Here is a 13,036-nt window from a genome sequence, read left to right on the forward strand (position 1 = left end):
AGTCAAATAGCTTGGCTCTAGGATTCAATGTGCTCAGGTTGATTTAACGGGATTCCTTCTAAAGCCAAGCTATTATTTCGGTTTTTCTTGTGATGCTGGATGTCTATAAATGCATGGAGAGCTTTTGCATGAATCACTGGTTGACTAACTATAAACTCCCTTCACGGGTGGAGATGGTTTAAGCTCGCAATGCGCTTTTTCTGTGGTTGTTTGTCTCACCATAGTTGATAGTGATTGCATATACAGGAAGTTGGCTGCTGTTTTTGCACACAAAAATCTTTATTTTATGGGTGTTTTTGTTTTGTTTTTTAATATAAAAGATAACAAAAAAAAGGGGGGGGGGGGAAGAATTACGATAAGTATGCACATTTGCTCTCTTCACCAATTCCTCTTACCTCGCCCCAGCCTCCAGTCACCGGACCTAAGGTCACTATTTTCTGGTGTGTTCACCATTTTGACACAAATGCTGTGCCTCCACCCTTCTGAATATTTAGCAGGCTGTATCTGTCACTGCTGCACAACGGTCAAACAATGTCCCACTGTCACTTTGTTACAAAGTACACAAAAAAAACCCACAAATAACTGCCGGTCAGTTTGGTGTTGTAGGCTACTGGCAGACCTTTTGGGCTTCACAATGCTTCCACTATTCCTTCAGCTAGTTTGTGCCTCTGAAGGCCACACCCCCTTTCCCTCTACATCCTCCTGCTTGTACTCACACTGCACTGCTGTCACTGTCCTGCTGCCTGTGACCTGTTTTTATGACATCATGCTACTGTAACCTTCCTTCCCCGCTTCCTCTCGCACACAGGCTTCGCTGCGCTGCCGCACCCTCACCGCCGCGATCACTCGGCTTACCCCAGAACCTACTGCGACATCGTCAATCCTCACGCCGCCGCCGCCCTCGCCCCGCCCAAGCTGACCTGTGCCGACCTCCCGCCCAGGAGCCTCGGCCAGAAGGCGCTGAGCCCTCAGCTCCGCCGGCTGGAGCAACACCAGAGGCAGCTGCTGGAGATGCAGCAACGCAGGGATCAACAGAGCAGGCCGCTGGAGGAGGCCGAGCAGGAGAGGAAGAGGAGAGAGGAGGAGGAGCAGAGGAGGAAGAAAGAGGAGGCCGAGGAGGAGATAAAGAGGAATGAAGAGGCACTGGAGAGGACGCGAGAGCAGGCGGAGGCGACGACGAAGAAGGAAGAGGAGGAGAAATTGAGGAAAGAGGAGGAGCATCGTCAGAGGAGAGACCTTGAGCTGCAGCTGCAGCAGCAACAGCAGGAACTGAAGGAGCGACAGCAGATCATGCAGTGGCAACAAGAGCTGCAACAGTCAAATAAAGGCCAGACGGCGCTGCTGTCGCCCTCCTCTGGCCTCTGCACCATCTACGAAGCCCTGGAGACCAGTGACGAAGAGGAGGCAGAAGGTGAAGAAGAGGGGATAAAGGAGCTCAACCCCACCAAAGGGACGAAAGGGCCCAGAAAAGAGGCGCCGAATGAAGAGACGGGCGGCTGTGAAAGGGTGACGCCAGACAAAGACGAACGTCGAGACTCTTTGCCATCCACCGAGAGCCCTCTTCCTCCTCTTCTCCCTGACTCCCCTCAGACATCCAGCATCCCCTCCCAGGATGGAGACAGCTCCTCCCCCGGTCTGCCCGAGTCTCCAGAGCGACCTCCCCCCCTGGACCTGGACTGGGGCAAGAAAGTGGACATAGTCCAGCAGCTGATCAACCAGACCCTGCTGCTGAACCGAGGCAGCTGCTCGTCCCTGCTGCTGCTGCCGGGCGGAGCGGGGGGCACGCTGAGCCCCCTGGAGAGCAGCCTGTGGCCCAGCCTGCTGCCGCCGCTCACGCCCCCCTCCGCCACCGTCACCTCCGTCAGCAGCTTCTCCCCGGAGGCCACCGGGAGCTCCCCGCAGGGAGAGTGGACGGTGGTGGAGCTGGAGACGCATCACTGAGGGGAGGGGGGAGTCGAGTTCTGTGGATTTCACTCAAAACTTTAAGCCACACTCGTACAGGGAAGTGACACGAGTCTGTTTATACACACACACACACACACACACACACACACACACACACACACACACACACACACACACACACACGAATCCCAAACTAGAAGAGGCACACGACAAATAAGGTGACACATTCACTGTACTCTAACACATGTTTACTTCAGGAGAACAGCTGCACAGAGCTTGAAGGGCTTGGCAATTTTGGGGGGAAAAAATTGCAATAACTATAAGAAATTCTATCTTTTTAAGAAGATAAACTAGATCACTCTGTTGATGTCCATCACATTGTACTGGATGGTAAAGGGTTGTTTTAAACTCATTACCAAGTATTTTAGAAAGAGAAGGTGAGTGAAATCCACGACAGGATGAAACAGATGTTAAATACATTATATTTATATCCTGCCCGGCTCTGGAGGGACACGCATAAACTAGTGATCAGTGGTTCCCAAGCAACATGGGGTGTTCAAGCTTTTCTCTGATCGTTGCTTGTTTGTTTTTGTTTTTTCTTTTTTCTTCTTTTAAACTGCTGAATTCTTATGAACTACTGAATATATTTGATTATTCAAATGTAGCAATCTGAGATCTGGTCACAGCCTGCAGACAGATGCAATGTGTGACAAATAGAGCTTTGCTTTAAGGGGCGAAAAGGTTGGGAAACCCACTGCTATATATTTACTTGAGAGAGGCAGGGATTTCTGACTGTAAAGTAAAAATACAAGCACATACCATACAGGTGTCAACGCTTGGTGGTGCTGCGGTTCAATCGTTGGCCGCTTCTCCAAGCGTGTTTATTGATGCAAAAATAACGGTACACAACTTTTCTTGCCCTGAATCGAGGCTCTCCGGTGGTGCTCTCCCCTCAGGCTAACTAACTAACTAAGTTTGATTTAGGACAAAGAAAGCTGAAGATTGGATTGTCGTTGCAGTCCAGCATCTACAACGAGAGTCTGTACTCGGGGGCAGAAAAAAAGAAGTCTCTGGTGCTGCCGGTGAATAACTTTATAGTTTCGTCTCTGCCTCAGAAACACAAGTAGACGAACACTAAGGTGACACCGCACTGACACGCTGCACCTCTCACACAAACTCTACTCTGACTACTATGTATTTCAATCCTTTAAACTCACACCTGAAACCATGTGACACACTGACCGCATCCCATGATGCACCACTGCTACTGACTAACAGGGTTGGAACAGGACACTTTTCGGTACGCCTCATCTCTGTGCACGGGTAGCCACACACACACAAGCACACACCGACGGTGCCAAAGGGCCGCTATCAATGGAAGGTAAACTGGCTGATAGGTTTATGTTGTTTCTCTTTGTGTTCTTCACCTGTAGCCCTTTTAATTGAAACCACAGCTGTTTGTTCACACACATCCTTATCACCTCTTTTTTAAAGTGAGAATGCACTGGAGATGTCCTGCTACTGAACAGCGACAAAAGATTCTGAGATTGCACTTAATCCCATTCAGTCTTTTAATTTGTACCTATTTAAATATGTTGATTATTAAGAGGCTTGGATCTCACTTTAGCTCTAACTAGGTCACAGAAATGTATGGGTTCAGAGATGAGGAGGATCATCTCTTCCTCACGTGGTCTCGGTCTGAGCTCCTTGGATCTTACAGTTCTTTACAAAAGGTCAGCGCGACGTGGAAGTGGAGTCAGGCGCTAATGAGCTTTCAGAAATGTGCTCGTTTTTGTGCGTCGAGAGACGATTGGTTAAATGAAATACTGCTGAAGGCCTTTTTTTTTTTTTCTTCAATGGTCGCTGGTGTGTGTGTGTGTGTGTGTGTGTGTGTGTGTGTGTGTGTGTGTGTGTGTGTGTGTGTGTGTGTGTCCCTTTAGATTCTCATGCTCACATTTTAGATGATTTCAGTTGAGGATTACAGACGCATGAAAGGCGATTTATCACACAAGGCCTTCTACACTTGTGCAGTCGGCTACACACACTTTACATTCGATCCCTTCATTGTGCGACATGAGAGCGGTCGGGCTGTTCTGGGTGTTCACTGTATTTGTTGAAACTGTGATGAGCTGCGTGTTGTAAACGGTCGTGTCTGTGCCGTGTTGATGTCTGGGTCCTGCCTGTTTGTCACCTCACAGTTTAAAGATGAGGATGTTTGTAGGATTCCCTCAGTAGATTTCTGACTGTTTCTTGGGACTTAAAATCTAAATGAGGGGCTCAGTGGCATACGGGCTGATTTTTGGGTTAGTAACTGAATTGAAAGCAGTATGAATATAGCATCCAGTGCTTTAACCTGGATTGACTCCAGACAGATGTTGATTCCAGCTGATTTAACTCTTATGGATGCCCATGTGTAGCAGCTGAGAAGCAGGCCGGTGTTTCCCCGTCCTCCAGGTAGGACGCTTTATGCTCACTACACATTTTATTTACTTTTTTACGAAGCTGGACTTTTTAAATGTGCTTTCTTAAACATATCCACGTGGGCTTTTTGTAAGCATTTGTGTCCAAATTGTTTAAAAAGACTGTTCACTGTAATGAAGGGAGACTCCACTTTACTTTTGTACGTTAGAGATTTAGAAGCATAGCAGCCCTTTAAGAGTCATATATAGATTTTTATTGAATGAAGGATGTTGGTTGTAAATGGTAGATTTGATCCTTTTGTTGTTAAATAGATGACCTTCTTCTTCTTTACGTCCAGTCAGAATGAACACAGTAGACTGAACTATGAGTGAACAAACTTTTTGTTACCTTGGCTCAAAGATGTTACATCTCACATCTTAAATATTAATTTATTGAAAACAAAGTGAGGCCTTTGAGCGCTGAAGTAAAAGGCTTGATGAACCTGTTGAAGTAAATGGGCGACTCTCGCTTGTGGAGCCCAAATCATGGCAGCTTGTTTTAAAATGTGAAGTTTTGTGTTTATTTTGACTCTCTGAACGACAGAAGTCTGTGATTGTGCGTAATTATTTCAATGCAATTTTTCATGTAAATAAAATGTTTTTTTGTTTTTTTTAAATCCTGTTTCTGGACTTCTTTACAAACGCAACAAAACACTAAATATGTGGGAACTGTTGTAAAAATGTTACTAAATATTTACAATCTCTTATAAAATCTCACTTTTAACACACTCAACAAAATAAAGTGACAATAGTGTGCAGCAAACATGAAGAGTTAAACAGACTCCACACAGTACACAGTACAGTAAAACTATTACTTGAATATAAAACTTTGCTTTGGAAACCAACACTGGCCACAGTGCATTACAAAAACAGCTTTAAATGTGGAAAAATTAACGGGCCCTGAATGCATCTGGCTGAAATGATCACATGTTTTACAGTCATGTGATTTCAGCTCGCGTGTTTCTGCTCCGACATCCAGATGTTCAACCTCAGAGTCTCTCATAACCTCGGTGACATATCTGCTCATTAACTAGCTGTTGATCTAAACGGGTCCCGTCTCCTTTCGCCTGCTGTTCTTCCTCCTGCCAAAACCACCGGGAACCTCGCGGCCCAGAGACGGGCGTCGTATCTGCGTTGATGCACACCGTCGCTCTCGTCACTCCGCCGTCTGGTGTGACGACAGCATCTGCTGCAGGCGGACCGTGGCGCTGCCGCTCGATGGCTCGGCTCTGCCCAGGAACAACAGCCTGTGATAGTCGGCCTGAGAAACCTCGCATATGATCCTGACGGGGGGGGGGGGGGGGGAGACGAGATGTGACTGTTCGATGTGGGGAATATCTTGCTTTGACCACATCTATCCGTTCAGAGAGAACTGAGCAATAAAAACTCTCCTAAAGTAAAATCAGCCACAGAGCAACCATAGGAAGTAACGTAAATCTGTTTACCAGTCGTAGATGTCGTCCGTGTCGGGGGTCACCTGCACCCACTTGCCGATGGACCACATCCTCACCACGCTGTCCTCGCCGGCATCTGCGTGCGCGTTGGGAATGTCCTCGTAGCACAGGAAGTAACTGAATTTAAGGTGTGAGATGTACATCGGCAGTAAACGTCTGCTATCGGTCTGCTGTCGAAACGGGAGAAAGTAGAACCAAACCAATAGAGGGTGGCGATATCGTCCAGACTCACTACTCTGTGTCGCCGACTATCTTGGCCACCCCCTCCTCACTCTGCTCTTCCCGGAGTCTGTCCACGTTCCAGCGCATGCGTTTGTAGAGGCTGGTGTGGACCTGGGCCAGGTACGGCATGGGCTTAAAGTAGCGGAACGCGGCCACCCTCAGTGGACCGAGCTGACTCTGGCCCATGCAGAAGGGAGACACACTGGGGATGCACACGGGAGATTTGGGGGGGGGGGGGTAGAGGGTGGGATGGATATGAAAATGGATCGGTTACAGCGGCAACGGTCACAGGATCAACTGTTTCCATTACTGTAAACATAAATTAGTAAACACCTAGACCACATTGAGGAAGCTGTATGAGGAAGAGACGGACACCTGGCAGGAAGCTGCTGTATGACCAAAAAAATGGTGGGATGCTGATGCGCCAGGAAAACAGCAATATTCAGAGGAAAAGATGACCTAATCTGACTGAAAATGAAAGAAATGAAAAATGTATAATTTACATGAAACAAAATGCTGCTTGGTTAAATGAGTCATTTAAATATGGGATAATTGGATGTGCCTCACTGTAAATGCACATCTGAACTACCACATGAACACTTCCTGTTCTGTCATGTTTTTGTGCTACTGTCACATGTGGAAACGAGTAAACAGGTTTTAGCAGCCATGTGTTCTTCTCTCACTCTGTGTGTGTGTGTGTGTGTGTGTGTGTGTGTGTGTGTGTGTGTGTGTGTGTGTGTGTGTGTGTGTGTGTGTGTGTGTGTGTGTGTGTGTGTGTGTGTGTAAGGGGGGGGGGGGGAGTATACCTGTTAGGGTTGGTCTCGTCCAAACAGAGGAGATTATAGCTGGCGTAGGTCAACACCAGTTGCTCCAACCTGTCACACAGCTGCTGAGAGAAGTCCAACAGCTGCACACACACACAAACATTCAGTGAACACAAATGTCCTTCTCGTTCAGTAACGCATACCGTATGCCTCCCTCGTTGCATTAGCAGAGTTTTTGTGTGATCACGGTCATTGCTGAGGCGATAATCCAAAAGCCTTATTTAGCAATTCCCAGGATGCCGCTCAAACACTTTTGAGAGAGGGTTTGAGTCCGCTGCGCTCAGTCAAAGGTGCAAAATTTCAAGGTGTGTGTTTATAATATCAGTCTGTAGTTAAACTCTGAGGAACCTCCATCAACAACAAATCCAGACAATCTGGCTAATAAAATACACAATCATCCACAATAAAAGAATAATATGCAGGATGTTAAAAAAAGTTGTAAGGAATGCCTTTTACATGAGATGGAAATGGTTTCTAAATCAGTTAGATTTTCCCTAAATTTGGGCAAAATCATTTTTTTTTCTCACAAGGATTTATTATTATTATTTATATCCTTGTGCTACAAACGTGTCTTTAAATACGTAGGGTGAACCAACCCATGTGTAGCTGTCAAAAGGCAGAAGGGTGTGCTGGGACTTATGGGAGCGTAAGTATTCCAGGTGGTTAAAGTAAGGCTGACAGGTGTACAGGAAGCGCGACACTGCCTCAGCAAGAGCCTCTCTCTCGAAGTGACCCTGTCTGCAAAAACACACAACACATACAAAAGGATCATAAAATAGCAGAAATACACATATTATAGCATTACGAATATCCGGGACCTTACCCGCTGGTAACCCAGTTGTGTAAGTCATCCGCTTTGCTCGTGAGGAGCTGGAGCTGCAGCTCCATGGACTCGAGGCTTCTCTCCATCCATCTGGCCCCCAGGCAGCTGCAGGCCGCTCCATCACCGCAAGGTGGCGCCTGAGCAACGACAGCCGAGGACGACAGCAACGGCTCCTCCACCTCTGAAAGGCAAATGAATGAACATCGTTTAGCCTCATATACTGTCTCCATCTCTACTCCACCATTTCAATTTTGAAATTAAATAAATAAATAACCACCATATGAATTTCAAGCGGTGGTGCACGGGAGGACCGTGTTATTTGGTTGTTTTAACAAAAAAGAAACGGTGTAAGAGTGGTAAAAATTAGTAACATTAATTAAAAAATGACACGTGTATACTGTCAAAGCATGCGGGCGTTAGTGTCTGACCTCCTTGTCCGGTGTTCTGAAGACTCTCTGTGCAGTCTGGCTCCCTCTCCCCGCTCACCTGCTCCTGTTGTCCCGACGGAGCGTGAGAGGCGAGCGGGTCCTCGAACTGAACTTCAGTGTCGGCCATGCTTTCTGTTGTTGATAAGTGGTTATTTCTGAAGGAAGCCTGTTGAAAATAAAACGCTGAATTAACTGAATGTTTAAGAGTAACATACGCTAAATGACCTGCGGACCGTTTGTCAACTGCGACACAACGTTAACCGTTATCTCTCACAAAATGAACTAATGCTAGCGAGCTAGCTAACTATCGCGATGCTAGCGAGTCACCCGAGATTTAGGAAAGTAACAACCTGAGATAACGACTGTGTAACAGTCAGCAAGTTTGGGTTATAACAGAAAGCAATTCACGAGATCATTATAACTAATCACCCCGCAGTCTGTTGACTATGACTATATATATATATAGATATATATAGCTACCTAGCTAGCGGTTAAGCTACCTGTTACCATCTGAACACCTCAACGCTGTCCTATCAAAATCGTGTGTTAGGGGTGTGAAAGGTCAAAGGTAAATGTATCTCAGCAAGAAATAATAAAATAAGGCCTTTTTAATTTATTTCATTTTTTTAATGTTTTCTTTTGTTTGAGGTCTACATTAACGTTTCATTAGAGCTGAACCGATCATGCTAGCTCAACCAATCGTCAGAAAAAGTTGCTTCTCAAATGTCAGGGTTTCCTGTTTTCTCTATTTTACATAATTGTAGATTGAACATTATTCTCACAAACCAAGTTGTACACTACTTTCTTATAACAATACAAATATTTGCATTGTACAACATACAACATGTTTGATTACACATATTGTTATCGATACTGTTCAATCAGCTTATTTTTAGGTTTTTTGTAACCAATAAAGGACAACAGGACAGAGAGGTTATGCATGGTCACTCTATCATGAATCATTAATACCTTCTCAACACTTGACGACCACACATTAAATCAATCTGTGTGGATACATTTGTATATTGTCCTTGCTTCTCACTCACAGCAAGTTGAATCATACTCAGTGTAAGAGACTCAGATCAGTTCTCATGGTACAGATGATCATGTTGTGTATATTTTAGGATATCTAGTATGTATCCTGCAGCATTGAGGTCACTCTCTCTGTTCCTATGTCCTTCTTATCTTTCTGCCGGCTAATTTTCATTATGCAAATCAATTATGCAAACTTCTACAAAAGACATCCACTCACGCCACCAACACATCCCCTAACCTAACCCTGCTATGAGCTTTTCTCTCTCGCTGCGGTTCTTTCTATTTCTCTCTCTCACACACCATCAAGCACAGGCTTTGTTTTAATGTCTTATTACCATTTCTGTGGAATGAGATCAACTTCAGTTGTGTTTCGGAGCATTTTTATTGACAAAAACACGCTACGTAACAGACTGTAAACTCAAAACTTGGACTCAAGTCAGATTCAGCAACCAATTTCAGTTGTTTACTCTTTGCACTTGGAATATTTGAGGATAGGGCATCCTTTTTTGAAAATGACCACATCGACTATATTACATGTTCATTTTTATGTGGTCTGTGAAATTTTGGGATTACGTCACAAAAGTGAAGACTTGATACATGACTCGGACGAGCTGACTTGAGACTTGTTCTGACAAGACTTGGCATTTGATTTGGACTCGTCTAAACTGACTTGAGACTTGTTCTGACAAGACTTGGCCTTTGATTTGGACTCGTCTAAACTGACTTGAGACTTGGACCTGCTCCATGAAACTCAAACCGGCTCTGATAGGCTTTTGTTGCTTAAAAGCCCAGAGTACAATTAGAGCACAGTATAAATATATCTGTGATTGGCATCTTAAGTCAGCTCAACCTTTACAGATAACCGTGTGAAAGTGTCAGAACATCAAGTTTGTCCAACATATTGTCTTATGACCATATAGCTGCAAAATGAATGACTTTTCCAATAGCCCCAGCTGTGCTTGAGCATGCTAACATGCTAACAAAGATGATGAACATGATGAACATTACACCTGCTCAGTGTTTTCATTGTGAGCATGTTAGCATGCAGATGTTAGCATTAAGCTTGAAGCACAGCTGTACTGTAACTACGTTTTTCTTTCTTCAATTTTCACCAGTGAGGAGTGAAACTATATAAAATACTAAATACGCTCTACCTGTCATGTGTATTTTTTTCAATTTCTAAATGTATTGGTAATTTAAGTCAATTTTTATGATCATAGTTTATTTTCTTTTACTTTAACAAAGTTTTGAATTCAGGACTTTTACTTGTAGGCCTAACTGAGCATTTTTACACCATGGTATCACTCCTATTAGATAAAGGATCTGAGTACTTCCTCCACCCTTGAATGCATTACTGTGTTGTTCTTAGTGGTGGAATGCAACTTAAAACATTTACTTAAGTACTGTACTTATGCATAATTGTCCTTAACTTGTATTTTACTCAAGCATTTCCATTTTGTACCACTTAATACTTCCACTCCACTTCATTTACAGTAGAAAATATGGTATTTTTATATATGGTATTTTTTCCATATTTTTTCCATAGCTTTAATTAGTTCCTTTGCAGATTTAAGAAGTTCAAATTAGCCCCACCTTTACCTGCTGCAACATCACAGTGATAGATGCATCACTAATTGTAATCCAGTAAGATAATATATATAAGATGTGTTATTCTAAAATCTGCATAATAAGTACTTTCAAGGCAAGTTAAAGCTCTGAATAACCCTCCCTAGTGTCAGACTTAACATCATGCTACACATGTTCAACAGTTCATAAGAAGTTACAGTTGACAACGATGGCTAGTGCATGTCATGTGATACATCCGGGCGCGTCCCCGCCGCCCAGCCCTGGACCAATGATCGCCCGGGCGGCATTGCTCGAGCGTCGGGAGCGCGCAGCAGGGTATAACGTACAAGTGGTTTGTGCAGCTCTCAGTGACCCGCTGTGTGACTGCGGTGTGAGATGTTGTGTTCACTTATCCCGTGTACCGTAACGAAGAACCCGTTTTTGATCATGTTTGCGCGGTTTTGACGTAAGATAGCGGGATATTAAACGGGCAGAGTAGCGCTCTATTGTCCCTCGTGTTGACTGTATGAGCTGCTGGTGAAGGACTGACAGGCGGCTTTTTTTTGTTTGCTGTGTGGCATGTGATAAGAGACCGAGGCGTGTTTACGTTCAGCAGAGGTTCCCGGGAAAAGAAGAGAGCCGAGAAGGGTCTTTCTTTCATTCCACGTTGCCCGTGGATGTGACTTTATCTCGGTCTGGGTTTAGCAGGACATGACGGAGGAGCGCCGCCGGTGGATGTTACGGGGCTCTTTGCTAGCTGTTGAATGGCGAGATGAACAATGACTGTTGAGCCTGATAGTTTTGTTTGGATGCTGTGCAGCGAACGTCTGGTGTTGTTTAGGTTTTTTTGTTTTTGTAAAAACGTGCGGACAGCGAACGCAATTTTATTTGTGTGAAGCGCGAGCTAACGTTGGTTAAACACAGCGGAGGGAGGATCGATTCAGGCGCGGCCAGGCAAGCCAACAATGCGGATTACCCCTGGACTATTTTGCCTTTGTGTCAATACAGACTGTTTGTATAAAGTTTGAAACACCACCTGCAGGACGAACTCCCGGATCTTTCTTTCATCTTATTTTTTAATTGTCTTGGGAAGGAGACGATACGTTGACGTGAGGTACAAATCCCACATGTGCACGGGCTGTCTGTGAAACTGCAAAACTGGCTGACAACAGAGCAACGGGGACAGCGATGGCGAACGACTCTACACAAGTAAGTACGAGAAGAGATGTCCTGCAACCTGCCTGCGTGCTCTCATTTAAGTTATTGACCTGCAACCTTTTGATTTAGACTCTTCCTCCCCGAATAATTACTTTAAAACAGGGGTTCATAACATTTTTTGGGGGGCCTTGTGACCCCTTAAAACGAAGCTAAATCTGCTTGTGACACCCCCCCCCCTTCCATATGACATAGTCAGTTCAACCATCTCAACCTTTTCCTTCTCAACAGATTGTTATAGGCTGATGAGATAGTAGTATTCATTAAGCAAAGGCAGAAAAAATAAACAATTTTATACAACAGTAACTTTTTTTTAACCTAAAAGTCATCTTGTGACTTCCCAGATTAATCTGGGGTCCCGAGCCTCAAACTGGGAACCTCTGGTTTAAACCTCAAAATGAATCAATTACAAACCCATTGGACAACAGGTGAGATAGAACTCTGAACAAAAGGACTGTACTGTGTGGTGGTCGAGTAAACTCTGTGTGTGTGTGTGTGTGTGTGTGTGTGTGTGTGTGTGTGTGTGTGTGTGTGTGTGTGAGTGTGAGTGTGAGAGAGAGAGAGAGAGAGAGAGAGAGAGAGAGAGAGATTTAAACAAAGAAGGGAAAACATCCTTTTAAGATCCCTAGTGGCTTCTTAAGGACCCCGTCCGTGAGGAACCACCAACCACTCAGTTGAATTGGAAATGGATAGTTTGTCTCTTGTTAATAATTCATGATGGGACGTTTCCCGGTTGTGCAGAGGGCTCCAGTGGTGTCCAGTCACCTTGGTGACCGTGTGTGTGTGTGTGTGTGTGTGTGTGTGTGTGTGTGTGTGTGTGTGTGTGTGTGTGTGTGTGGCACTGTGTATGCTCACTTTGTGCCTTCAAGGTGTTGTGGGTGCAGATACAGGGAGTGCAGATGCAGGTGCGCGTCGGCACATTAGTGGTGTTTGTTGTGAAACAACAAACGCAACATTCCCAACTCCCAGAAGGTACTGCTCGTTCATGAAAGCATTAAGCTGCTAGCTTTGTGTGCTGTGGTAAAAAACAACAACTCTAAACGACGAGAGAGCAGATGAGCATTGTGAAAGTCAAACCACTGAACCTTGGGAGCCTTTGTTGCCT

At 44.8% G+C, this 13,036-nt stretch overlaps 3 protein-coding genes across 6 annotated transcripts in view; 2 read left to right on the top strand and 1 right to left on the bottom strand.

The window, feature by feature from the left end:
• Positions 1-5,391, top strand: part of prr36a (proline rich 36a) — a 31,084-nt gene extending 25,693 nt beyond the window's left edge. Inside the window, exon 6 of the mRNA XM_068726854.1 lies at positions 809-5,391. Within this exon, the coding sequence (XP_068582955.1) occupies positions 809-1,941 (1,133 nt within the window). The 3' untranslated portion in view covers positions 1,942-5,391. The remainder of the gene's footprint in view (positions 1-808) is intronic.
• A 129-nt stretch (positions 5,392-5,520) lies between these two features.
• cunh19orf67 (chromosome unknown C19orf67 homolog) lies at positions 5,521-8,698 on the bottom strand. 4 transcript variants are annotated; one of them, XM_068726856.1, is made up of 9 exons: positions 8,616-8,698; positions 8,116-8,281; positions 7,688-7,868; positions 7,461-7,602; positions 6,847-6,947; positions 6,374-6,508; positions 6,051-6,242; positions 5,810-5,935; positions 5,521-5,647 (listed from the first exon to the last, which is right to left on the bottom strand). In XM_068726856.1, exons 2-9 carry the CDS (start codon positions 8,240-8,242, stop codon positions 5,521-5,523), a joined length of 1,131 nt encoding a protein of 376 aa, XP_068582957.1. In that variant the 5' UTR covers positions 8,243-8,281; positions 8,616-8,698. The 4 variants fall into 4 exon arrangements, with proteins under 4 accessions (XP_068582957.1, XP_068582956.1, XP_068582958.1 ...); XM_068726855.1 differs by lacking the exon at positions 8,616-8,698 and having other exon boundaries at positions 8,116-8,523; XM_068726857.1 differs by lacking the exon at positions 8,616-8,698 and having other exon boundaries at positions 6,416-6,508; positions 8,116-8,521.
• Positions 8,699-11,096: 2,398 nt separating this feature from the next.
• The window catches only part of pkn1a (protein kinase N1a), a 40,513-nt gene continuing 38,573 nt past the window's right edge, over positions 11,097-13,036 (top strand). Inside the window, exon 1 of the mRNA XM_068726777.1 lies at positions 11,097-11,925. Within this exon, the coding sequence (XP_068582878.1) occupies positions 11,905-11,925 (21 nt within the window). The 5' untranslated portion in view covers positions 11,097-11,904. The remainder of the gene's footprint in view (positions 11,926-13,036) is intronic.

The sequence above is a fragment of the Cebidichthys violaceus genome, unplaced genomic scaffold (genome assembly GCF_023349555.1).
Source record: "Cebidichthys violaceus isolate CVI_PGR_0920_01 unplaced genomic scaffold, fCebVio1.0.p SCAF_4, whole genome shotgun sequence".
NCBI classification, from domain to species: domain Eukaryota; kingdom Metazoa; phylum Chordata; class Actinopteri; order Perciformes; family Stichaeidae; genus Cebidichthys; species Cebidichthys violaceus.